At 42.7% G+C, this 24,649-nt stretch overlaps 1 protein-coding gene across 2 annotated transcripts; it reads right to left on the bottom strand.

The window, feature by feature from the left end:
- Positions 1–139: 139 nt before the first annotated feature.
- On the bottom strand, positions 140–20,752 carry Mpzl2 (myelin protein zero like 2). 2 transcript variants are annotated; one of them, XM_045146425.1, is made up of 6 exons: positions 20,533–20,752; positions 19,476–19,639; positions 19,090–19,300; positions 14,618–14,765; positions 9,430–9,505; positions 140–318 (listed from the first exon to the last, which is right to left on the bottom strand). In XM_045146425.1, the coding sequence occupies exons 1-5, from the start codon at positions 20,588–20,590 to the stop codon at positions 9,442–9,444; spliced, it is 645 nt and encodes a 214-aa protein (XP_045002360.1). In that variant the 5' UTR covers positions 20,591–20,752; the 3' UTR covers positions 140–318; positions 9,430–9,441. The 2 variants fall into 2 exon arrangements, with proteins under 2 accessions (XP_045002360.1, XP_045002359.1); XM_045146424.1 differs by lacking the exon at positions 140–318 and adding an exon at positions 1,019–2,990.
- Between the last annotated feature and the right edge of the window lie 3,897 nt (positions 20,753–24,649).

Here is a 24,649-nt window from a genome sequence, read left to right as displayed (position 1 = left end):
TCATAGAGACCCCAGAGAGCACACAGGATCAGTCGAAAGACAAATGTTAAGTCCTGCGGTTCCTGCCTCTTTTAATGTAGCTATTGCATCATCCAGAATAGGATGCTTATTAAATCACTGTTGACAATGACAGTGATGATTAAATCATTACAGCATTTATTAGAAACGAAGGGGAACTACAGCTTGTGCATCTTTTGGCTGGAAAGACAAGAAATGTGTAATATTTGAGGTGACATGAGATGGTGTCACATCCTTTGGAAAAGATGGTACAGGGCCCTGTTTGGCTAGTCAGTCTGGAACCACCATAGTTAATGAAAGCTGGAGGGGAAGGAAAGCTCCACCTTTAGGAAATGTTTGTTAACCTTGCATTTTTCAACTGGCATACCTTTACTACACCAGAAAACAGGTAGTATTCTCTATTAAGATAGTAAACAGTACCAAGTAGAAAAATTGAAACCATTGCTTCAAAGTCTTCAAATGAGAACTGGAGACATGGCTCAGCGGTTAAGGCACTTGCCTGCAAAGCGTAAAGACTCCAGTTAGATTCCCCAGTACCCACGTAAAGCCAGATGCACAATGTGGCCTATGTATCTGGAGTTCCCAGTGGCTAGAGGGCCCGGTGCACCCATTCTTTCTCTCTCTCTTAATAAATACTGTTTTAAAGTCCTAAAATTTAGTACAAGCAGGATGGCAGAGGCCTGAAATCTCAGCATTTGGAAGACTGAGGCAGAAGGATCACAAGTTCAAGATGAGCCTGAGCTGCATAAGGAGACTTTGTATTAACAGTCCTCCAACTAAGTAATGTTTTGCCCAATTCCCACCTATCTAAAGCAATATGGAAATCCACACTAGTAGAAATTAATCCCATCCATTATTGACTTTCAGCTTGTCTCTCCTAAAACAACTTTTTACTGAAGGTAAAATATATACATGCTTTGTGTTAACTACTATATAAATTTTTTCATATTTATATGCAAGCAAACTGTATAACTTAAAATTCTTTATTACTAAAGGTTTATTTACATAGTGTTTAAGGCATAATAAAAAATAAGTTACAATACAAAAGTGCTCTTTAGGAAGGAGACACTAAACAATAAGGCTATAATACCTCTTGAGAATTAAGACAAGACATATTCTACAAATAACTCGAAAAAATTCTCCATGAGTTTTTAACTACTTCATTACACTTATAGAACATCATCTGGACTATATGAAGAAAATCCAGTTACATTTATAGAAGTTATAAATAAAATGTAAAATGTGTGCTAGAGACTTTAAATCTGATTTTTAGCTTCAAAACTGGGTATTAAAACGACTTCCATAGACACTACAAAAGGCAGAATAAGACAGGTATAGAATGAGTTTCAGAATCAAGATTTAACTTGTAAATTATGCTAATTTAAAAAAAATAATGTTGGAAAATATCAAGGTCCAGCATCTTGAAGTATAATCTATTGAAAATTCCACCTTGTTAAAAGAAATAATACCTATTTATGCCTAGCCAATGAAAACTAAAAATCAAGCTGTAAAAATTTACCTCTAGCCTAATTTTTTACATTTTCTATCTTTTGAATAAATAGTACTCTGACTTAAGTTTGAACACATACCAGTAACTAGACACTTTTTAACAAGCATTCTTCTTTACATAACCCACTTGTAAAACCTGCTTTTCTACCAAATATGAGGGAAGGGGAATAAAGTTGGTTTCATTCAGTTAAAGTATTTTTTAAATTTCTTTGGTCCATACCAAACTCTCTTAAAATAAGATTAATTACAGCCAGAAACAATAACAATTTAAATAATTTCTTCCAGTTCTCAGAGCTTTATATAATACTGCACAAAATTGTTATCATTTAGGGTTGACCTTTTTTACCAGCCTTAATTTTTTTTTTAATTGTAACGTACTATTTCAGACTGCTTCAATTCAACTGCTTAATAATTTGAGTCTGCAAATGAGCACAGACTTCATTCTGTTCTAGATAACTGAAGGGGTGAGAATGAGTGAGAACACAGTAAACTCTTCAATCTCTTTTGAGTAAATACCTTCCCTACTGATGATTTTCACAATACAGAAAAAAAGGTGATGAATGGTTCATCCTGAGGTGGCAATGTATTAGCATTTTTGTAACCTTTTATAGTTAGTGTTCAATTGAGACTTGTGCTATCACATGTAAACCTTGGATTCATTGACAAAAGAATGACAAACCCTATCACCTAGGATACTGAAAGAAATTCACTAAAATGAGATATGACCATTACTTGAAAGCCATAAAAATCAAACCTGCCAATGTGAACTTAGGGTTTACTACAAATCATAAAAATCAAGCCAACCAGTGAGAACATGGGGTTTAGTATTAATCAAAAATGGCTGGGAAACTTAGCTCACCTTTTAATTAATGTGTGAGAAGGAAGGAGAGTAAACATTAACTGTAATAGCAAAAAAGTGTTTCCCTAAAGAAACTAATATGAGAGGAAATATTCTAACAGACAAGCTGGCTTTTATCCCTTTTGATGCCAATAAACGCATTTATAACTCATATTTCATAAGGAATGTTGGAGGGTGAAATGTGGCTTCTTAGTTTACAAAAGCTAATGTATACTCTGAAATTAAATAAAATCATTTTCCTTCCTTTTTTTTTATTCCTGAGGTAGGGTCTTGCTCTAGCCCAGGCTGACCACGAATTCACTATGTAGTCTCAAACTGGCCTTGAACTCATGGTGATCCTCCTACCTCTGCCTCCCAAGTGCTGGGATTAAAGGTGTGCGCCACCACACCTGGCTAAATAAAACCTTAATAATGAAAATGTGTGTAAGTCTGGTGGTATCTGTTCAGGGAGAGCCTGTTCTGCCCACAGAAGGACGTTGTTCATCTCAGTGAGTATGTGCTGCAGAACTTGCTGGAAGACAGGTTATAACTGGACAAGCCAAAAGAAAGTTTCCATTGTCTTCAAGCAATGTTAGAGTCCTTGTCCTTGGAAATCTTCAGCTTCCTGAAATACAAAAGTTTAAATGTTTTTTTTAAATTATTTATTTATTTATTTGAGAGCGACAGACACAGAGAGAAAGACAGATAGAGGGGGAGAGAATGGGCGCGCCAGGGCTTCCAGCCTCTGCAAACGAACTCCAGACGTGTGCGCCCCCTTGTGCATCTGGCTAACGTGGGACCTGGGGAACCGAGCCTCGAACCAGGGTCCTTAGGCTTCACAGGCAAGCACTTAACCGCTAAGCCATCTCTCCAGCCCAAAAGTTTAAATGGATAATATTCTTGGGAAGAATACAATAAGAATACCTCACATTACAAATCACATACATATTACCTACTCTGTTCTCTATTTCTAAAGGAAAATGCTCTTTTGTTGTTGTTGTTGTTTTGAGGGGGAGGTTTTGAGTTAGGGCCTCACTCTAGCCCAGACTGATCTGGAGCTCACTCTGTAGTCCCAGGCTGGCCTCAAAGTCATGGTGATCCTCTTACCTCAGCCTCCTAAGGGTTAAAATTAAAGGCATGTGCCACCATGACCAGCTCTAAAGGAAACTCATGAACTTACTCTCTTCCTAATTTAATTTTTTTAAATTCATTTATTTATTTGAGACACAGTGAGAATGGGTGCCCCAGGGCCTTCTGCCATTGCAAATGAACTCCAGATGCATTTGCCACTTTGTGCATCTGACTTTATGTGGGCACTGGGAACTCGAACCTGGACTGTCAAGCTTTACAAGCAAGCACCTTTAACTCAAGTCATCTCTCCAGTCCCTGAAGTTAATTTTTAAAAATTTTAAAAATAGAGGACTCAGATGTAAGCCCAGGTAGCTATAGCCACCTGATATTTGATAAAAGTGCCAAAAATACTCATTGGAGAAACGACATCCTCTTCAGCAAATGGTGCTGGGGAAACTGGATATATAGCTGCAGAAGGATGAAAGTAGATTCTTCTCTCTCGCCATGCACAAGAATTAAGTCCAAATGGATTAAAGACCTTAACATCAGACCTGAGACTCTGAAACTGCTAAAGGAAAAAGTAGGGGAAACCCTTCAACATATTGGTCTTGGCAAAGACTTTCTGAATACAACCCCAATTGCTCAGGCAATAAAACCACAGATTAATCACTGGGACCTCATGAAATTACAAAGATTTTGCACTGCAAAGGACACAGTGAAAAAAGCAAAGAGGCAACCTACAGAATGGGAAAAAAATCTTCGCCAGCTATATATCTGATAGAGGATTAATATCTAGGATATACAAAGAACTAAAAAGGAATCAAACAAGCCAATCAAAAAATGGGCTTTGGGGGCTGGAGAGATGGCTTAGCGGTTAAGCGCTTGCCTGTGAAGCCTAAGGACCCCGGTTCCAGGCTCAGTTCCCCAGGTCCCACGTTAGCCAGACGCACAAGGGGGCGCACGCGTCTGGAGTTTGTTTGCAGAGGCTGGAAGCCCTGGCACGCCCATTATCTCTCTCCCTCTATCTGTCTTTCTCTCTGTGTCTGTTGCTCTCAAATAAATAAATAAATAAATTTTTAAAAAATGGGCTTTGGAGCTAAATAGAGCATTCTCAAAGGAAGAAATACGAATGGCATATAAGCATCTAAAAAAATGTTCTACGTCACTAGTCATCAGGGAAATGCAGATTAAAACTACATTGAGATTCCATCTCACTCCTGTCAGATTGGCCACCATCATGAAAACAAATGATCATAAATGTTGGTGGGGATGTGGAAAAAGAGGAACCCTTCTACAATGCTGGTGGGAATGCAATCTGGTCCAGCCATTGTGGAAATCAGTGTGGAGGTTCCTAAAACAGCTAAAGATTGATCTACCATATGACCCAGCTAGGCACATATCCTAAAGACTCATCTCATTTGCTTAGAAGTATGTGCTCAACCATGTTTATTGCTGCTCAATTTATAATAGCTGGGAAATGGAGCCAGCCTAGATGTCCCTCAACTGATGAGTGGATAATGAAGATGTGGCACATTTATACAATGGAGTTCTACTCAGCGGTAAAGAAAAATGAAGTTATGGAATTTGCAGAAAAATGGATGGACCTGGAAAGGATTATACTAAGTGAGGTAACCCAGGCCTAGAAAGCCAAGCGCCACATGTTCTCTCTCATATGTGGATCCTAGCTACAGATGATTGGGCTTCTGCGTGAGAAGGAAAATACTTAGTAGCAGAGGCCAGTAAGTTAGAAAGGAGACATAAAGGGAAGAGAAAGGAAAGGAGGATGGTACTTAATAGGTTGATATTGTATATATGTAAGTACAATGATTGAGATGGGGAGGTAATATGATGGAGAATGGAATTTCAAAGGGAAAAGTGTGGTGGGGGGAGGAGGAAATTACCATGGGATATTTTTTTATAATCATGGAAAATGTTAATAAAAATTTAAAAAAAAAATTTCCTGCCAAGCATGGAGACACATATCTTTATTTTTTTATTTTATTTCTTTTTTTAACTTGGGAGGCAGAGGTAGGAGGATCACTGTGAGTTCCTGACCAGCCTGAGACTACATAGTAAATTCCAGATTGGCCTGGGCTAGAGCAAGACCCAACCTTAAAAAAAAATTCCCATGAGAAACAGGCTCATGAGGCCCCACCCGCCCCAAGGAGCCATTGGCAGATAATAGTTGTTGGTCAAAGAAAATTTCTTCAGCAGTAGAGCCACTGAGAGCCATGCCCATGCAAGCAACTTTAATTAAATTCAGTGAGTCACCAAAACAACAAGAAAAGACATCAAAGTAGAAGTGGGACTAATGAAGGAAGGAGAGGGAATAAGACAAGAAAAGGTAATGATTGAGTGGAGAATATGATCAAAATACATTAAATACATATATGAAATTGCCAAAAACACTACTTTTTTTTCAAGGTAGGCTCTTGCTGTAGCACAGGTTGACCTAGATGGAATTCACTATGACTACTACTCAGGCTATCCTTGAACTCACAGCGATCCTCCTACCTCAGCCTCCTGAGTGCTGGAATTAAAGGCATGCCGCACCATGCCTGGCTCCGGCTCCTTTTTTTTTTTTTTTTTTTTTTTTTTTTTTTGGTTTTTCAAGGTAGGGTCTCACTCTGGTCCAGGCTGACCTGGAATTAACTCTGTCATCTCAGGGTGGCCTTGAATTTATGGCAATCCTCCTACCTCTGCCTCCCGAGTGCTGGGATTAAAGGCGTGTGCCATCACACCCAGCTCCTTTTTTTTTTTTTAAACTTTGTTTATTTTTATTTATTTATTTGAGAGTGACAGACAGGGAGAAAGAGGCAGAGAGAGAGAGACAGAGAGAGAATGGGTGCACTAGGGCCTCCAGCCATTGCAAACTAACTCCCCCTTGTGCATCTGGCTAACGTGGGTCCTGGGGAATCGAGCCTCGAATCGGGGTCCTTAGCCTTCACAGACAAGCGCTTAACCACTAAGCCATCTCTCCAGCCCTGACTTTTCTTTTTTTTTTGTTTTTGTTTTTGTTTTTAAGTTTCTTCCATGTTTAATCCCCGTGTGCCTATGGCAAGCAGGGAGGCAAAGACAGGAGAACTGTCTGGAAGCTTACAGGCCAGCTGGCCTGGTGAACACAGTCGGGAACAAGAGACCCTGTCACAAATGAAGCAGTCTCTTGTTCACTACTGCAGTTGTCGGAACAGCTGGCCCATGAGCTTCCAGTAGATCCTCCCGTCTCCACCTTCCTTCTCGTGCAGTGCTGAGATGACCAGCCACTGGTACTACAGCATCCAGCTTTTACATGGACTCTTGAAGATCTGAACTCAGGTCCTCATGCTTAATGCCAAGGGCTTTACCCACTGAGCTACCTCACCAGCCCATGGCTGGCTGTAGTTTTTAAAGCAAATTACTGGCATTTAGCCCTATATACTCCACTATGCATTTTTATTTTATTTTTTTAAATATTTGTTTTCAAGGAGTGGGAGAGAGAGAATGGGTTCACCAGGGCCTCCAGCCACTGCAAGCGAACTCTAGACACATGTGCCACCTCGTGCATCAGACTAACCTGGGTCCTGGGGACTCAAACTCCAATTGTTAGGCTTTGCAGACAAGTGCCTTAACCACTAAGCCACCTCTCCAGGCCCACTATGCTTTTTATTTATTTTATTTATTTATTTATTTATTTATTTATTTATTTTTGTTTGTTTGTTTGTTTTTCAAGGTAGAATCTCACTCTAGCTCAGGCTGACCTGGAATTCACCCTGCATTCTCAGGGTGGCCTCGAACTCACGGCGATCCTCCTACCTCTGCCTCCTGAGTGCTGGGATTAAAGGCGTGTGCCACCACGCCCAGCTCCACTATGCACTTTTTAAAGACCTTTTCCTTTATAACCACAAAGCCATCATAACCCAACAAAACTTAACAATATCTCCCTAATATCCATATTCAATGTTTTATGTTTAGTTTGTTTAAACTTGTATCCACAAACTCAAGGATCACACATTGAGCTTGATTGTATTAGCCTTTTAAGTTTCCTCTTAAACAGTCCCATCTTTATTTTCCATGATGCTGTTCTTGATTTTTATTTTGTTTTTACTTCCGTTCTGTTTTCTGCCACAGGCTCCCTGGCCCAGGCTGGTCTTGAATTCCTTATGTAGCTGAGAATGACCTTGAACTACTGATCCTCCTGTCCCCACCTCCTGAGTGCTTATATTACAGGTGTGCACTGCCACACCTGGTGTATGCAGTGCCAGGGATGGACAAAACACAGATCTTCATGCAGTTCTAGGCAAGTACTCTATCAGCTGATCTTTATACCCAGCCAAGAACCTGCTTGATTTTTGGAAAGACAACAATTTTTGGTAATACCAAATTTAGTTTCCTATTTTTACAGCACAATTACTGTTCTTTACAAATAATAATTTATCAAAATTCCATTTACAGGTTGGAGAGATGGCTTAGTGGTTAAGCGCTTGCCTGTGAAGCCTAAGGATCCCGGTTCGAGGCTCAATTCCCCAGGTCCCACATTAGCCAGATACACAAGAGGGCACAAGTGTCTGGAGTTTGTTTGCAGTGGCTGGAGGCCCTGGAGCGCCCATTCTCTCTCTTCTCTCTCTATCTGCCTCTTTCTCTGTCACTATCAAATAAATAAAAATAAACAAAAAAATTTTTTAAATATTCCATTTACAAGAACCAGTTTTACAGATTACATAATTAATGTCAAGAACATTTTAGGGCTGGAGAGATGGCTTACCGGATAAGGTGCTCACCTACAAAGCCAAAGGACCTACGTTCGATTCCCCAGGACCCACATAAGCCAGATGCACAAGGTGGCACATGCTTCTGGAGTTCGTTTGCAGCAGCTGTATGCCCTGGCATTTTATCTCTCTCTCTCTCTCTCTCTCAAATAAATAAAATAAAAAGAATGTTTTAAAATATTTTTATTAATTTATTTTCAAGCAGAGAAGAGGGGCATGCATGGGTGCACAAAGGCCTCTTGCTGCTGCAGGCGAATTCCAGATGCATGAGTCACTTTGTGAGCCTGGCTTTACATATGGGTACTGGGGATGAAACCCAAGACAGCAGGCTTTGAAAACAAGTGTCTTTAACTGCTGAGTCATCTCCCCAGCCCAAGAATATTCTTATAACTTTGCATTTGTTGATTTACAACATATACAAATCAAATTGTGGACCTACTTAAGAGTATAGGAGACTTCAGGCATACAAGATCATTCTACAAGTGAGCCTGAGAAACATGAAAACTGGAAAAACAAACCTTCATACTTGTAAAACTTGATATATGGTGCAATGACTAGATGAGAGGAGGAGCTGAAATCAAGTTCCAGCTTATAAAAGTTCTCTTTTGAAAATGTCAGGTATATCTTTTAAGTTCCTCTCTTCATTCCATGATTGGTTTATAAAATATATATATATTTTTTATAAAATATATAAATTGGTTTATAAAATATATATATATATATCAGATCTTAGTCTTTCCATTAAAAATGACTGGGCTGGAAGCATGGCTTAATGGTTAAGGTGCTTGCCTGCAAAGCCAAAGGACCCAGGTTCGATTCTCCAGGACCCACATTAGCCAGATGCACAAGGGGGCACATGTTCGTTTGTAGTGGCTGGAGGCCCTGACGTGCCCATTCATTCCCTCCCTCCCTCCCTCCCTCTCTCTCTCTCTCTCTCTGTCAAATAAATAAATAAAAATAAAATATTTTTAAAAATAATTTATTAGCTGGGCGTGGTGGCGCACGCCTTTAATCCCAGCACTCGGGAGGCAGAGGTAGGAGGATCGCTGAGAGTTCGAGGCCACCCTGAGACTACATAGTGAATTCCAGGTCAGCCTGAGCCAGAGTGAGACCCTAACTCGAAAAACCAAAAAAAATAATAATTTATTTACCTGTCAAAAGTTTATTGGTAGTGGTGAATATAACTCTAAAGCCTCAAAAACCTAGAATTCTCTCAGCTTTAACCACCATAATACTTGTGAACCTTACCATCTGGGAATGTTAGTCTGTATCTTCGAGATAAACAGAGACCTTGTTTTCTTGTTGTAGCTTTTCTTCTTCTTTTCTGTAACAAAGAAACAAACCAAATGTCAGATGAACAAGACAATAAAAAAATCCTACAGAAATGTTAAGTAAGATATTTTCTCCCCCATGTATTGGGAAGAATTACATGTACCCAGGAGTAGACTCAGATGATAGAGATGGAAACCCTCAGTGCCTATGCCTCATTGTGATCCTGTGAATCTGAGCTTGGACACTTTTCTGAAAGTAAGGGAATTCCAGAAGTTTAAAACACACACACCTTACTTTGCCATTATTATCCTACTTCTGGTTTCTACTCTTGTTCAAAAAAAAAAAAAGAAAACATTTGTGTTGGTTCAGAAGTCTTCTTTATTGCTATATTCTAGTCACACCAGAATGTCAACAGTGGGTTTTCTAAACTCTTTAAAAACTAATTACATTAGTTCAGAAAGTATTTACTGAGAATGATGGTGCTGGAATAGCAATAAATCCACACGGAAAAGAACAAATTGGGACTGGGGGAATGGCTCAGAGGGCACAAACACGTAGCACCTTTAATTCCACAGCTGGGGATTGCACAAGGAGATCCTTAGGGCTCACTGGCTGAATTGGTGAGCTCAAGGTTCAGTGAGAGATCTCATCTCAAAAAAAAAAATAAAATAAAATAAAATAAGGTGAGTGTAGGCTGGAGAGATGGCTTAGTAGTTAAGCGCTTGCCTGTGAAGCCTAAGGACCCCGGTTCGAGGCTCAATTCCCCAGGACCCATGTAAGCCAGATGCACAAGGTGGCGCATGCATTGGGAGTTTGTTTGCAGTGGCTGGAGACCCCCCCCCCTCTATCTGCCTCTTTCTCTCTCTTTCTGTTGCTCTCAAATAAATAATGAAAATTAAAAGAAAATAAGGTGAGAGTGATTGAGGAAGACACCCAATATCAGCCTCTGAACTCCATACACACCAATATGAACCTGCATATATACACGACATTCATATGCACACTACACATGCCAAAATTCTTTAAAAAAAAATTAGGGGCTGGGTAGATGGCTCCGTGGTTAAAGGTTCTCACTTACAAAGCTGGCTGATCCAGGTTCAATTCTCCAGCACCATGTAAAAGCTAGATGCAAAAAGTCGTGCAAGCATCTGGCAGCAAGAGACCCTGATGCAAACATGCGCATGCGCGCACACACACAAGTGTAAATACATAAAAAATAACATTTTCTAATTTTTTTTAATTTTTTGTTTTTTATTTATTTATTTGAGAGTGACAGACAGAGAGAGAAAGAGGCAGATAGATAGATAGAGAATGGGCATGCCAGAGCCTCTAGCCACTGCAAAGGAACTCCAGACGTGTGCACCCCTTGTACATCTGGCTAACATGGGTCCTGGGGAATCGAGCCTCAAACCGGGGTCCTTAGGCCTAACAGGCAAGCGCTTAACAGCTAAGACATCTCTCCAGCCCTCTAAAAATGTTTTTAAGAAACAAATAAATGAATGAATGAAATTCACTGGGGACTTGAGAGATGGTTCAGTGATTAAGGCACTTGCCTACAAAGCCTAAGGGCCCTGGCTCGATTCCCAAATACCCACGTTAAGTCAGATACACAAGGTGGTACATGTGTCTGGAATACATTTGCAGTGGCTGGAGGTTTCTCTGTCTCTCTCATTCATAAATAAATAAAATACTTTTTTAAATAATTGGGACCCCCTACCTCAACCATATATAAAAATTAACTCAGAGTAGATCAAAAACCTATAAACTAAATACAAAACACTTGGAAGAAAATAGAAGTATAAATCTTCATGATTTTGTATTAGACAGTGATTTCTTAGCACTAGCAATAAAAGAAGAGTTGGACTTCATCAAACTTTAAAACTTTGTCTTAAGATATGCAAGAAAGACCTGGGTGTGGTGGCACACGCCTTTAATCCCAGCACTTGGGAGGCAGAGGTAAGAGAATCACCATGAGTTCGAGGCCACCCTGAGACTACATAGTGAATTCCAAGTCAGCCTGAGCTAGAGAGAAACCCTACCTTGAAAAAACAAACAAACAAACAAAAAAAAAAAGTAAGAAAAGATATCCAAGAAAAGAGAAAGAAAACAAAAGCCCACAGAATGGAGGAAAGTAATTACAGGCCATACAACTGATAAGGGATTTGCATCCCACTATATAAAGAACTCTTAATAACAAAAACTCAACCAACTCAATTTTAAGATAGACAGACTATCTGAATAGATATATCTCCAAATAAGTAATATAAATGGCCATTAAACATATAGAAAGATAATCAACACCATTAGTCATTTTGAAAATGCAAATCAAAAGCTCAGCAAGATCCTTCATGTCCACTAGATGGCTATAATGGAAAGGGCAGGAACAAGAGCTGGTGAGGATGCCAAGATATCAGAACCCTCACACACTGCTGATAGGAATGTAAAATACAACTGTTTTGGAGAACAGCCCAGCAATTCCTCCAAAAAATAAACAGTCATCATATAGCTCAGCAAGTTCACTTCACTCACAGGAGAACTGAAAATATGTATACACAAAGACTTCTGTAGATGAATGTGCATAGCTGTATTAATCATAATAACCAAAAAGTAAGGAAAAAACACTAAATGTCCATCAGTTGATGAATGTATAAATAATACGTTGTGTGCCCATTACAGTCAAATATTGCACAGCCAGGAAGGGAAATGGGGTACTAAATATGGTACAACATTGATAATTTTTTAAATATTTTTATTATTTGTTTGAGAGAGAGAGAGAGGCAGAAACACAGACAGAGAATGGGTGCGCCAGGGCCTCTGGCCACTAGAAACAAACTCCTGATGCATGTGCCACCTTATGCATCTGTTTTACATGGGTACTGGGAAATCAAACCTGGGTCTATAGGCTTCGCAGGCAAGTGCCTTCACTTCTAAGCCATCTCTCCAGCCTACACTGATAAATTTTGAAAACATGATATTCAGTGAAAGAAAGTGGCCATAAATTGCTGGGTGCACACCTTTAATCCCAGCATTCAAGAGGCAGAGAGTTCAAGGCCAGCCTGAGACTATATAGTGAATTTGAGGTCAGCCTGAGCTAGAGCAAGACCTTAACTCAAAAAAAAAAAAAAAAAAAAAAAAACCAGCCAGAAAGCCAAGCACCACATGTTCTCTCTCATATGTGGATCCTAGCTACAGATGATTGGGCTTCTGCGTGAGAAGGAAAATACTTAGTAGCAGAGGCCAGTAAGTTAAAAAGGAGACATAAAGGGAAGAAAATGGAAGGGAGGAGGGTACTTAATAGGTTAATATTGTATATATGTAAGTACAATGATTGAGATGGGGAGGTAATATGATGGAGAATGGAATCTCAAAGGGGAAAGCATCGGGAGGGAGGGAGGGAATTACCATGGGATATTTTTTTATAATCATGGAAAATGTTAATAAAAATTAAAAAAAAAAACAAGAAAAAAATACCCACATACTTTATGATTTCATTTACAGGAAATGTCCAGGATAGGCACACATCCATCAACAGAAGTAGATGTGTAGGTGCCAAGAGTTGGCATGAGAGGAGAATTGGGATTTCTGGTTCAAAGGTTTGGAGTCTCATCAGGGGTAAATATTCAGAAGGTTCTGGAATTGGTGATTACTGAACAATTTTGTGACTGTTATCTCAATGTAAAAATGTATCCAGGGGGCTGGACGGATGGCTTAGCAGTTAAGGCTCTTGCCTACAAAGTCAAAGGACCCAGGTTCTATTACCCAGCACCCACATAAGCCAGATGCACATAGTGGCTCATGCTTCTGGAGTTTGTTTGCAGCAGCTGAAGGCCCTGGCACAGCCATTCTCCCTTTCTCTCTGTCTCTTTCTCCCTCAAATAAATAGATTAAAAGTTTGAAATTTAAAAAAATGTAGCTGGGCATGGTAGTGCATGCCTTTAATCCCAGCACTCAGGAGGCAAGATCATTGGGAGTTCAAGACCAGCCTGAGACTACACAGTGAATTCCAGGTTAGCCTGGGCTATAGTGATACAGTGAGACTCTACCTTAAAAAAAAAAAAAAAAAAGTTTACTGGATGCTGAAGACATGTCTCAACAAGCAGTCAAAGGTGCTTGCTTGCAAAGCCTGATGATCCAGGTTTGATTCTTTAGAACCCACATAAAGCCAGATGCACAAAACGGCACATGCATCTGGAATTCGTTTGCAGCAGCAAGAGCCTCTGGCCCATGCATTCTATCTCTTTCTCCCCCTCTCTCCTTCTCTGACTCTCTAAAATAAATAAAACATTTTTTTAAAAATTTTTAGAGAAAGACAAAGAGAGAATTGGCATGTCAGGGCCTCAACCACTGCAATCAACTCCAGACACTTATGCCACCTAGTGGGCATGTACAACCTTGTGTTTGCCTCACCTTTGTGCTTCTGGCTTACATGGGATCTGGAGTGTAGAACACGGCTTTGCAGGCAAGTACCTTATCCGCTAAGACATCTCTCCAGCCCATAAAATATTTTAAGAAATGTTTATCAAATGCTTACTGTGAGTGCATTAAGCTTTCTAATATACTGGTTGATGGTGATTCTGCTGACTGCCTAGCCCAATGACTCTCTAAGAGGTGTGCCTCACTTTAGGGAAGATTTTTAAAATGTGTCACATAAGCAGATTCTTATAGCATCAAATCCCATATAGTAATGAAATTCTATGATGAAACCTTTTGTAAAATTAAGCAACCTTTGATAGGGCTGTGGATGTAGCTCAGTGGCAGAAGACTTGCCTTGTATGCGTGAGACCCTAGGTTCAATCCCCAGAACCAGAAGGAGAAAAGAAAAGAGCCAGGCAAGGTGTCGCACACTTTTAATCCCAGCACTCAGGAGGCAGAGGTAGGAGGACTGAATTGAGTTCAAGGCCACCCTGACACTACACGGTGAATTCCAGTTCAGCCTAGGCTAGAGTGAGACCTTTCCTTGAAAAGAAAAAAGAAAGAAAGAAAACCCTTCGTCAAGTTGCCATTCACAACCTAATTTATCTGTTCTATGAATTAGCAACCTTTTATATGGGATTTTGTTCACAGAGAAGAATATCTATTCAATAATTATTTGGTCCCACTGAAAAATACCAAAAGTCACCATTTGAGAGTGTTAGAACTTTTTCCCACCAGTGCCCAGCCTTACGATTTTGTTGCCACCACTTTCTGATCTCTTTCAGCCCATCGCTTCTTCCGGAAATGCTGGAAGAGGACTACCACGATCACTATTATGATCATCAGTGCACAAGCACATCCAATGGCCAGGGCCAGGAAGTAGATCTCAGAGAAGGGTACTATAAGGAGAAAAAGATCAAGCAATCAAGTTAGTACTATAAAATAGAACTATCAGAAGTACGTGCTCAACCATGTTTATTGCTGCTCAATTTATAATAGCTGGGAAATGGAACCAGCCTAGATGTCCCTCAACTGATGAGTGGATAATGAAGCTGTGGCACATTTATACAATGGAGTTCTATTCAGTGGTAAAGAAAAATGAAGTTATGAAATTTGCAGAAAAATGGATGGACCTGGAAAGGATTATACTAAGTGAGGTAACCCAGGCCCAGAAAGCCAAGTGCCACATGTTCTCTCTCATATGTGGATCCTAGCTACAGATGACTGGGCTTCTGCGTGAGAAGGAAAATACTTAGTAGCAGAGGCCAGTAAGTTAAAAAGGAGACATAAAGGGAAGAGAAAGGAAGGGAGGATGGTACTTAATAGGTTGATATTGTATATATGTAAGTACAATGATTGAGATGGGGAGGTAATATGATGAAGAATGGAATTTCAAAGGGGAAAGTTTAGGGGGTGAGGGAGGGAATTTCCGTGGGATTTTTTTTATAATCATGGAAAATGCTAATAAAAATTTAAAAATAAATAAATAAATAAATAAATAAAATAGAACAATCATGATATCTGAAGAATAGAATGCAGTTCATCATTAAATAAAATTTTCCTTTTTCCAACCTCTGTGTATTAAAAATACATATTATTCCATAGACCCCAGTAGCAGGAGGGAAGCCACACAGACAATAGTAGTGGTTCCCAATGTGTGATCCTAGGAGTAGCAGGAACAGAATCACCTGAAGACTTGGAAATGAAAGCTCTCAGGCCCCACCCCAGACCTACTGAGTAAGACACACTAGGGGTGAGGCCCAGCAATGTGTGTTTTAACACGTTGTGCAGGTCATTACGATGACACCAAGCACTGGGAACCACTGAGTCAGTTGAGCTGCCTGGTAGGGCAAGGCTACTGCTAACCTAATCAGAGCTAGAGCCCAGCCCATCCCTCCTGACTGTCTCACCCTTCCCACTCACTCAGGCATTCCCTTGCGTTGACGAAGGGCTCTCTGTGTGTCGCTGTGTAAAACCCAGTTCTCCTGTCCTTTAACTTGATTTCTGATTCATACTGCAATAAGCCATAGAGTCAGAAAGGACATTAGAGAATATCTAGCCCAGGAGTTTCCAGCCTGGGATCCATCCAGGATGGAGACTAGGGCAGTGATCAAAATACATATACATGGCTGGAGAGATGGCTTAGTGGTTAAGGACATGCCTGTGAAGCCTAAGGACCCCGGTTCGAGGCTCGGGTCCCCAGGTCCCACGTTAGCCAGATGCACAAGGGGGCGCACACGTCTGGAGTTCATTTGCAGTGGCTGGAAGCCCTGGCGCGCCCATTCTCTCTCTCTCTCTCTCTCTCTCTCTCTCTCTCTCTCTCTCTCTCTCTCTCTCTCTGTTGCTGTCAAATAAATAAATAAACAAAAAAATAAAATAAAATACATATACAGATAGATAGATAGGTTGCCTTGAGTATATCTCAAATTTGTTTTGTTTTGATTTGATTTTTAAGTGAAATGGGGGCCATGGCTTTGATATTCTCATAAAGTAGCAATGCCAGCCCGGCATGGTAGTGCACATCTTTAGTCCCAGCACTCGGGAGGATGAGGTAGGAGGATCATTGGGGGTTCGAGGCCAGCCTGAGACTACATAGTGAACTCCAGGTCAGCCTGGGCTAGAGCGAGACCTTACCTCAAAAAAAAAAAAAAAAAAACAGCAATTTTAATGTTAAAGAACCACAGGTTTCTTGGCTAACCTGTCAGAAGAAACAGAAGTCCAAAGACATGACATGACATGACATGACATGACATGACATGACATTACATTACATTACATTACTCAAAAAGTCTGGCATGGCCATGCACACCTACAATTCCAGCACTTGGGAGGTAGAAACAGGAGGATCGGGAGCTCCAGAGCAGCCTGGACTACCTGAGAACTTGTTGAACCTGTTTAACAAAAAAGAAAAAGGAAGAAAGAAAAAAGAGAGGGAAGGGGATAAAACTAAAAAGACATGCCATCACACAGCACTGTTGGTAGGATCTTCAGAGGTGGCTGTCAACTGTACTAGGAGTGAGAGGAAGGGATCTACCACTTCACAGAATAAGCTATTTGGAACAATAATATCATGTGCTGATTAAAAGCACACACCACTCAGCTTTGGAAGGCTGGAGCAGGATCCCAAGTTTGAGTCCAGCCTGAGCTATGTAATGAGAGCTTGTCTAAAATAGCAAAACCTTGTCTCAAACACACACACACACCAGAGAAAGCTAAGTTAAAATACCAACTCTAGGGGCTGGAAAGCTGGCTTAGCGGTTAAGGCGTTTGCCTGCAAAGCCAAAGGATCCAGGTTCAACTCTCCAAGACCCACATAAGCCTGATGCACAAGGGAGCTCATGCTTCTGGAGTTCATTTGCAGTGGCTGGGGGCTCTGGCTTGCCCATTCTCTCTCTCTTTCTCTCTGCTTCTTTCTCTCTGTTTCAAATAAATAAATTAGTTAAACATATTTTTAAAAAAATAAAATAGCAACTCTATCACTATCAATGTACCTGAGGCACTTAATTTTTTCAGTTTCTTCTTATATAAAACAAAGACAACAAGCTAACAGTGCCCATTTCTTTTTTTTCTTTGCTCTTCTTTTTTGGAGAGAGACAAGGTGTCAGGTAACCCAGGATAGCCTCCAATTCCCATGTAGCCAAAGATGACCTTGAATGTCTCTGATCCTCCTGTTTTCACCTCTGGGATTATAGACATGCACCATCACACCCATTTTATACAGTGCTGGGGATTAAAACCAAGGCATCACGCAGGCTAGGCAAGCATCCTCCCAACTGAACTACACCTCCAGCCTGAGATTTTTATAAAAGGTAAGATCCCTATAAATTACCCCATGCTGTGCCAACCCATAATAAGTACTCAATACATGGTGGCTATTATAATTTTCAGAAGTGGTAAATGGTAGCCAGGACTTAAACTCAGATTTATAACTTGTAAGTGTTGTGGCCTACGTTCTTTGTCACCTGTCGGTCTGGCATTGTTACTAGATTGTCCTTTTTTTTTTTTCTTTCACAATTTTTATTAACATTTTCCATGATTATAAAAAAAATATCCCATGGTAGGGCTGGAGAGATGGCTTGGCATTTAAGCGCTTGCCTGTGAAGCCTAAGGACCCCGGTTAGAGGCTCGATTCCCAAGGACCCACGTTAGCCAGATGCACAAGGGGGCACACACGTCTGGAGTTTGTTTGCAGTGGCTGGCATGCCCATTCTCTCTCTCTAACTGCCTCTTTCTCTCTCTGTCTGTCACTCTCAGATAAATAAAAATAAACAAAAATAATTAAATAAAATATATCCCATGGTAATACCCTCCCTCCCCCTCCACACTTTCCCCTTTGAAATTCCATTCTCAATCATATTACCTCCCCATCTTAGATTGTCCTTGTAGGCAATGTAATGCACTGAGTTTAGGGCACACTTAGATTTGATTCTGAAGTTACTCCACTCACCAACCATATGACTTAATCTCTGTGAGCCTCAATTTCCTTGTTAATAAAAATTGGGGGCACTGAGCCAGAGAGATGGCCCAGCAGATGAAGATGCTTGCAAAGCCTGATGGCCAGGGTTCAATTCCCCCAGACCCACATAAAGCCAAACGCATAGTGTCGTGAGGATCTGGAGTTTGTTTGCAGTGGTGGGAGGCCCTGGTGTGTTCAAACTCACTCTCTTGCTCTTGCTCTCCCAAATAAATAAATAATAACATTTAAATGGGGGCACTAAATACACAACAAACCAATGAGAAACAAATATAATAAGTGCAATGCATTGTGTGAAGCCCGTGACATGTGGTAAGTACTGAGTAAACATTAGCTACTATTATAAATAGCTATGCCCAGGGTGGTGTCCAGATTAAATGAGACAGTGTGTGTGAAGCACTTTGGACAGTGCCTGGCACAGAGCAGGTACTCAGTAAACATCTTGAATAAATGAGAGAATGAACAGACCTATTGTTAGCTTTTAATCAGAGCCGCTTCCTCTCTCCTTCACAATCTCAAGGCGATTTTTTGTTACAGACTCCCTGGATCCCTTTGCTTGACTTTGTTTCTTTTCACAATCGAACAAAGCCTTTCTCTTTTTACTCAAGGACTCTTCAGTCTCAGAAGTTCCCAGGCAAAGTACTAGGCCCTCTCTCTTCCCTTCCCACTACACTAGATGACCCCTGTCTGTTTTTATTTTTCTACCAGCTCTCCCAGTTCCCTAATCCCTATTCCCCTGTTCAACCTACCCGTGTGCACAACACTGAGCCGGATCGTCCCTATCAGTCCGTCGACATCAGGTGGGTTCTTCACCTGGCAGGTGTACGTCCCATTGTCGTCAAACTGCAGCTTCCAAAGGAGTATAGAGACATCATACCGCTCAGGGTTCCCATCCCAGGCCACCCGGTCCTTGAACCGCCCGCTCATGGGTTTGAAGGGGTCCATGTGGTAGTAGAACACCTAGGGAAGAGAAATGGTGGTCTTTCTCAGCAGGCCAGCTCACTCAGAATCTCAATCAGTCTCCCCAAAACTGGGGTTCAACCCTGTGAGTGTTGCTGATAAGGGAAGGGCAACACACCGGCTTGATATTTTCCAGATCAAGGGTCCCCTAGAAAATAACACGAAATCTACTTACAAACTGTTCCGGCCCCCCATCTCGAGGACGGAAGTTCCAAGTCACCGTTAGCGCATCACCCACGGGGGCAAAGCTGGAAAAAGTGCATTTTAACCGCACGTCGGTCCCGTTAACAGCCTCCAGCGTCCTGGAGGTGTAAATTTCCACGGCTACAGGACAAAGAGCTGCAATGAAAGGAAGGAGGAAGAGTTACCAGGGATGTATGCAGAACAGAGACAGCTGCTGACACTTGCAAAATAAATGCCTGGGTAGGCCATAGGGCAGAATGGAAATGCCAGCTCTCAAGCTTACTTCGCCAGGAGTCTGCATACTCCTGCCTATGTAACCCTGACTCTCCCAACCCCAGGGCCAACTAAAGATGAACACACAGAAAACCGCCTACTTCTCTTTCTTTATAGCCTTCATGGTACCAACTTCAGAACTGTTACAGCAATCTACAAGTTTCAGCAAATAAAATTGAAAGCAGAAACAAAACACGTAAGACTGGTTAGGCACGACGTGTCGAGATTAAATACGTTTTAGATGTAAAATGGTGTCCTAGCAGATTGTTTTCCAGAAAGGTACCAAGTTATCTCGATTTCAGACTGCTACTCGTCTTTTGTAGGAACGGTATTAATCAGCTCCAGGCAATAGCGCTTGCCTGCACCCCTGGAATCTTCATACCACGTGGCATATTTACAAGCCCAGTGTGTGTGTGTGTTGGAGCGGTTTCAGAACCACAGTAGGTCTCGGTAACAATCGGTGTTCCCAGGGGTGCAGCAGGGAGTCCCAGACAAGCCCTGCGCACAGAATTCCAAGGGCCAAGTCCTGCCAGGCGCCGGAGGCTGAGAGCAGCCACACAAAGATGGTGCGTAACCTGAGATCAGAAAGCCCTCTCTGTGCCCGCATCACGGGCGGCCAAGCACACCTAAACCTGTTTGTCCAAAGCGATTGCCCCAAAACAACCCACCGACTGCAGTTTCGGTCAAGCCCAAACGAAAACGAACTCTGGCTGGGTCTCGGGCGCCCTCGGAGCTCTGGCGATGTCTTCAAGCCAAGAGCGATCTTGGAGACTCACCTGAGAGCTGTAAGCCCAGGAGAAGTGGCACCACACGCGCAGGGCTCTGGCCATACATGAGGGAAAGCCAGACCTGGCCCCAGAGACCAGACCGGGCAGACCCAGGGCTCCAGCACCCCGCCTAGAGGATGGAGGGCAGGCTGCGAGGAGCGGGCACGGCGGTCCCGGGCCCCTCACCTGCGGAAAGGTGCGCAGAGCGAGCCAGCCGTGACTCACGCCCCGCGCTGCGGGCGCTGGAATGAAAGGTGGGGCCTCGGTTCGCGGAGCCCTCCTCCCGGCCCGCCCAGCCCGGCCCTGCCCAGCCCAGCCCGGCCCTAGGCGCAAAGATCCCGGACTCTGCAATCCTGTCCACTTTTCCGTTCATCTGACTGGGTCCTGGCCTCCCGACGGCCTCCCTCGGAAGCAGCCAGAAGAGGTGGTGCTAGTCTGCCAAGTCCCAGACTGCTTTGGGTTGAGCCCATACACACCCTTTGAAAACAGGCTTTTCCCCTGGCCTGGGATATGAACCTTGTAACTGCCTTGCGGTGATTCCTACCCCCAGGCCACTGGAGCCTCAGAACTGTGCTCTGTAACCCTGCCTGCAAAAGCATAGGAATTCCTTAGGACCATGTCTAGACACAGTCCCACCTCCCCACCCCCACCCCATCTTAGCCAAATGACCAGGATTTCTGTCCCTTCACTAGCTTGTAGCTTCTGAGACTCAGCACGAAACAAACCAAATAATGCTTTGGAGGATTTAAGGAAGAGTCAGGACCACACCTCATCTCGGGACAGTTTCCAAATAGTTTCTTGCTCATTTTTTTTTCATCATCACAGTCATGAGGACAGTAAAATCCCAGGGAGGCCAAGTGGTTGCCCAAGAACCGTAGGTGGTGAAAGCAGAATCTTTTTTTGCTTTGTTTTGTGAGACAGGGTCTCACCTTGTAGCCCAGGCTGGCCTTGAACTCACAATGCCACCACATCTGGATTTGGCAGCACTCGGGATTGAACTCATGAACTTGTGCTTGCTGGGCCAACGCCAATGCCCCGCCTGGGAACAACCTCAACCATGTCAGAACCTTTCCGACTCTCACGTGTTGTTCTCTTTGCACAAAGTAACAGCCATAGGAGCTAGGGACAACAGACTCTCATGGGCAAGGTTTTATAATACTTTTTCTGGGACTCAGCTTTCATCTGCCATTTTTAGGACAACCATCTGTCTGAGAAATCTAAAAGTTGAGAGATTGAAATGAGAAAAGGGATGTCATCTGGAAAGAGACACAGCAGCTAGCTGGCAGTAGCTGGGAAGGACGAGTGTGCAGTTAGGAGGTAAGCTAGGCCCAAAGCACAGTGGACTTGCCTTTATCACCAGATGAGCTGTCTGGGTCTCTTGCAATGATTCATAAAGTGCTCTAGTGAACCCTGGAACAAAGGGTGCTAAGAGGGACAGCAAAGGCTGGCTGAGTAGAAAAACAAACCACCAGGCTGAGGTGCAGCTCAGGGCTAACTCTCATATGGACCCAACATGAGTGGGTCCCCAGAGAAAAAAGTAAACTACAAAGAGAGAAGAATTCCACCCAAAGAGGGGCAAGTTACAGAAATGAAGAAAAAGGAAAGCAAAGCCGGGCGTGATGGCGCTCGCCTTTAATCCCAGCACTGGGGAGGCAGAGGTAGGAGGATGGCAGTCAGTTTGAGGGCACCCTGAGACTACATAGTGAATTCCAGGTCAGCCTGAGCTAGAGTGAGACCCTACCTTGAAAAAAAGAAAGAGAGAGAGAGAAGGAGGGAGGGAGGGAGGAAGGAAGGAAGGAAGGAAGGAGGAAGGAAGGAAGGAAGGAAGGAAGGAAGGAAGGAAGGAAGGAAGGAAGGAAGACGGAAGCACATAAGAGACTTAGGGAGATAGCTCAGTGGTTAAAGGGGCTTGTTTGAGAAGTCTGCTGGACCCAGGTTTAAAGTTCAGTTTCCCAGGTCCCACATAAAGCCAAATGCACAAAATGGTGCTTGTGTCTGGAGTTCGTTTGCAGCAGCAAGAGGCCCTACTCAAGCCAGGTGTGGTGACACTCACCTTTAATCTCAACACTCCGGAAGCAGGGGTAGGACGATTGCCATACTTTGAGGCCACCCTGAGACTACATAGTGAATTCCAGGTCAGCCTGAGCTAGAGTGAGACCCTACCTCGGGGGAAAAAAAAAAAAAAAGGCTGGAGAGATGGCTTAGCGGTTAAGCACTTGCCTGTGAAGCCTTAGGACCTGGGCTCCTCACTTGATTCCCCAGGACCCACGTTAGCCAGATGCACAAGGGGGCGCACACATCTGGAGTTCTTTTCCAGTGGCTGGAGGCCCTGGCGTGCCCATGCTCTCTCTATCTGCCTCTTTCTTTCTCTGTCTGTCACTCTCAAATAAATAAATAAATAAAAATTTAAAGGAAAACAGGAAGGAAGAAAGAAGAAAAACACCAGAGAAAGATGTAGGCATGAAACACCCTAACACAAACCCACTCCACGAGAGCCAAGGAGCCCAGAGTCTGCCCCACATGGAGATCAGGTGTGGGCCAGCACCAGCGGATCAATGCAATGAGTGTTTCTGGGGGGAAAAAAAATGTGTCTGGCTCCATTGTCAGCTTCTAGGTCATTCTGAGCAACCCAGACTGCGAATGCTGGGGTGATAAGGGACTTTTAAAATGATGATAAGTAAGACACAGCCTCTCTGGTGTGAAGGTCAGAGGTCAGCTCTAGGAATCTTGAAGAAACCGAGTTAAAGGAAACTTGATATTCTTGGTTGGCTTTCAACTTTGCAGAGAAATGGAATTATAGAGAAAGGAGAGGCTGAGATAGGAGTTTTGAAGTCTATAGCAAATTGCAAAAGTTTGGTGAGAGGTAGAGTTGCTAAAGAGAGACCTAGTAAAATACAGCAGGTGAGGAATCAGGGCAGGAGGTACTGAAGAGAATAGAACGCTTGTGTGGAAGCAGAAAAATCCCTCCCCAGGCACCAGATGCCCTGAGAGCTGGCTGCCAGCCCCACACAGAGGGGCACAGCCGCCTAGATCCCAGTCTTAGCCCAATTCAAGTTCGTGGCTTTGTGTTCAGCAGCACCCATTCCTTCCGGTTAATAGGAGAGTCACTCACTATTCCCCACCCTGGGCTAGGAAGAAGGCCAAGGGCTGAACCTGTGATGAAAAAATGACAACTGAAAGGACCTTCACCACTCAGAATTCCCAAGATGCCTGAGATGCCAGTCAGCAGGAGTTTTGTCAAAACTGGAGACATCTTGCTGGTGTGATGGCTCAAGCCTTTAATCCCAGCACTCAGGAGACAGAGGTGGGAAGATACCATGAATTCAAAGACAGTCTGAGCTACAGAGTAAGTTCCATGTCAGCCTGGGCTACAGAAAGATACAGAAAGAGTTCCAGATCAACCTGGGCTAGAATGAGATCCCGCCTCAAAAAAAAAAAAAAAAAAAAAACCAAGAGGAACAGCTTGGTGTCTAGGCAGATGGGAGGAAAAAAAGAAAGAGAGTTCCGAATATTAAAAGGAACTGAAGTTCTCACAAACACCACTTTTTTTTCTCTAAACTTTCAGAGAAAAAAGCCAGATTGTCATTAAAAATTGTGACATAAACCAGGCGTGGTGGCGCATGCCTTTAATCCCAGCACTCGGGAGGCAGAGGTAGGAGGATCGCCGAGAGTTCGAGGCCACCCTGAGACTGCATAGTGAATTCCAGGTCAGCCTGAGCCAGAGTGAGACCCTACCTCGAAAAAAAAAAAAAAATGTGACATACCCATAGTTATGAAAGGACCTCAGTCGGTCCCAATCCTCTACTCATAACCTTGGTGGCTGTCCAGTTCTCAGCTGACACAAACAGAAAAGCTCAGGAGACATAAAAGGCAGCTTGCCTGTATCAATATTTTTTTTATTTTTATTTTTTTGGTTTAGTTTTATTTATTTATTTGAGAGCAACAGACAGAGAAAGAGGCAGAGAGAGAGCGAGAGAGAGAATGGGTGCGCCAGGGCTTCCAGCCACTGCAGATGAATTCCAGATGCGCCCACCCCCTTGTGCATCTGGCTAACGTGGGTCCTGGGGAATCGAGCCTTGAACCGGGGTCCTTAGGCTTCACAGGCAAGAGCTTAACCACTAAGCTA

This window comes from Jaculus jaculus, chromosome 3 (assembly GCF_020740685.1).
Source record: "Jaculus jaculus isolate mJacJac1 chromosome 3, mJacJac1.mat.Y.cur, whole genome shotgun sequence".
In the NCBI taxonomy this organism is placed as follows: Eukaryota; Metazoa; Chordata; class Mammalia; order Rodentia; family Dipodidae; genus Jaculus; species Jaculus jaculus.
The sequence above is the reverse complement of the archived record's forward strand: the minus strand, read 5'-3'. Positions and strand labels throughout refer to the sequence as shown.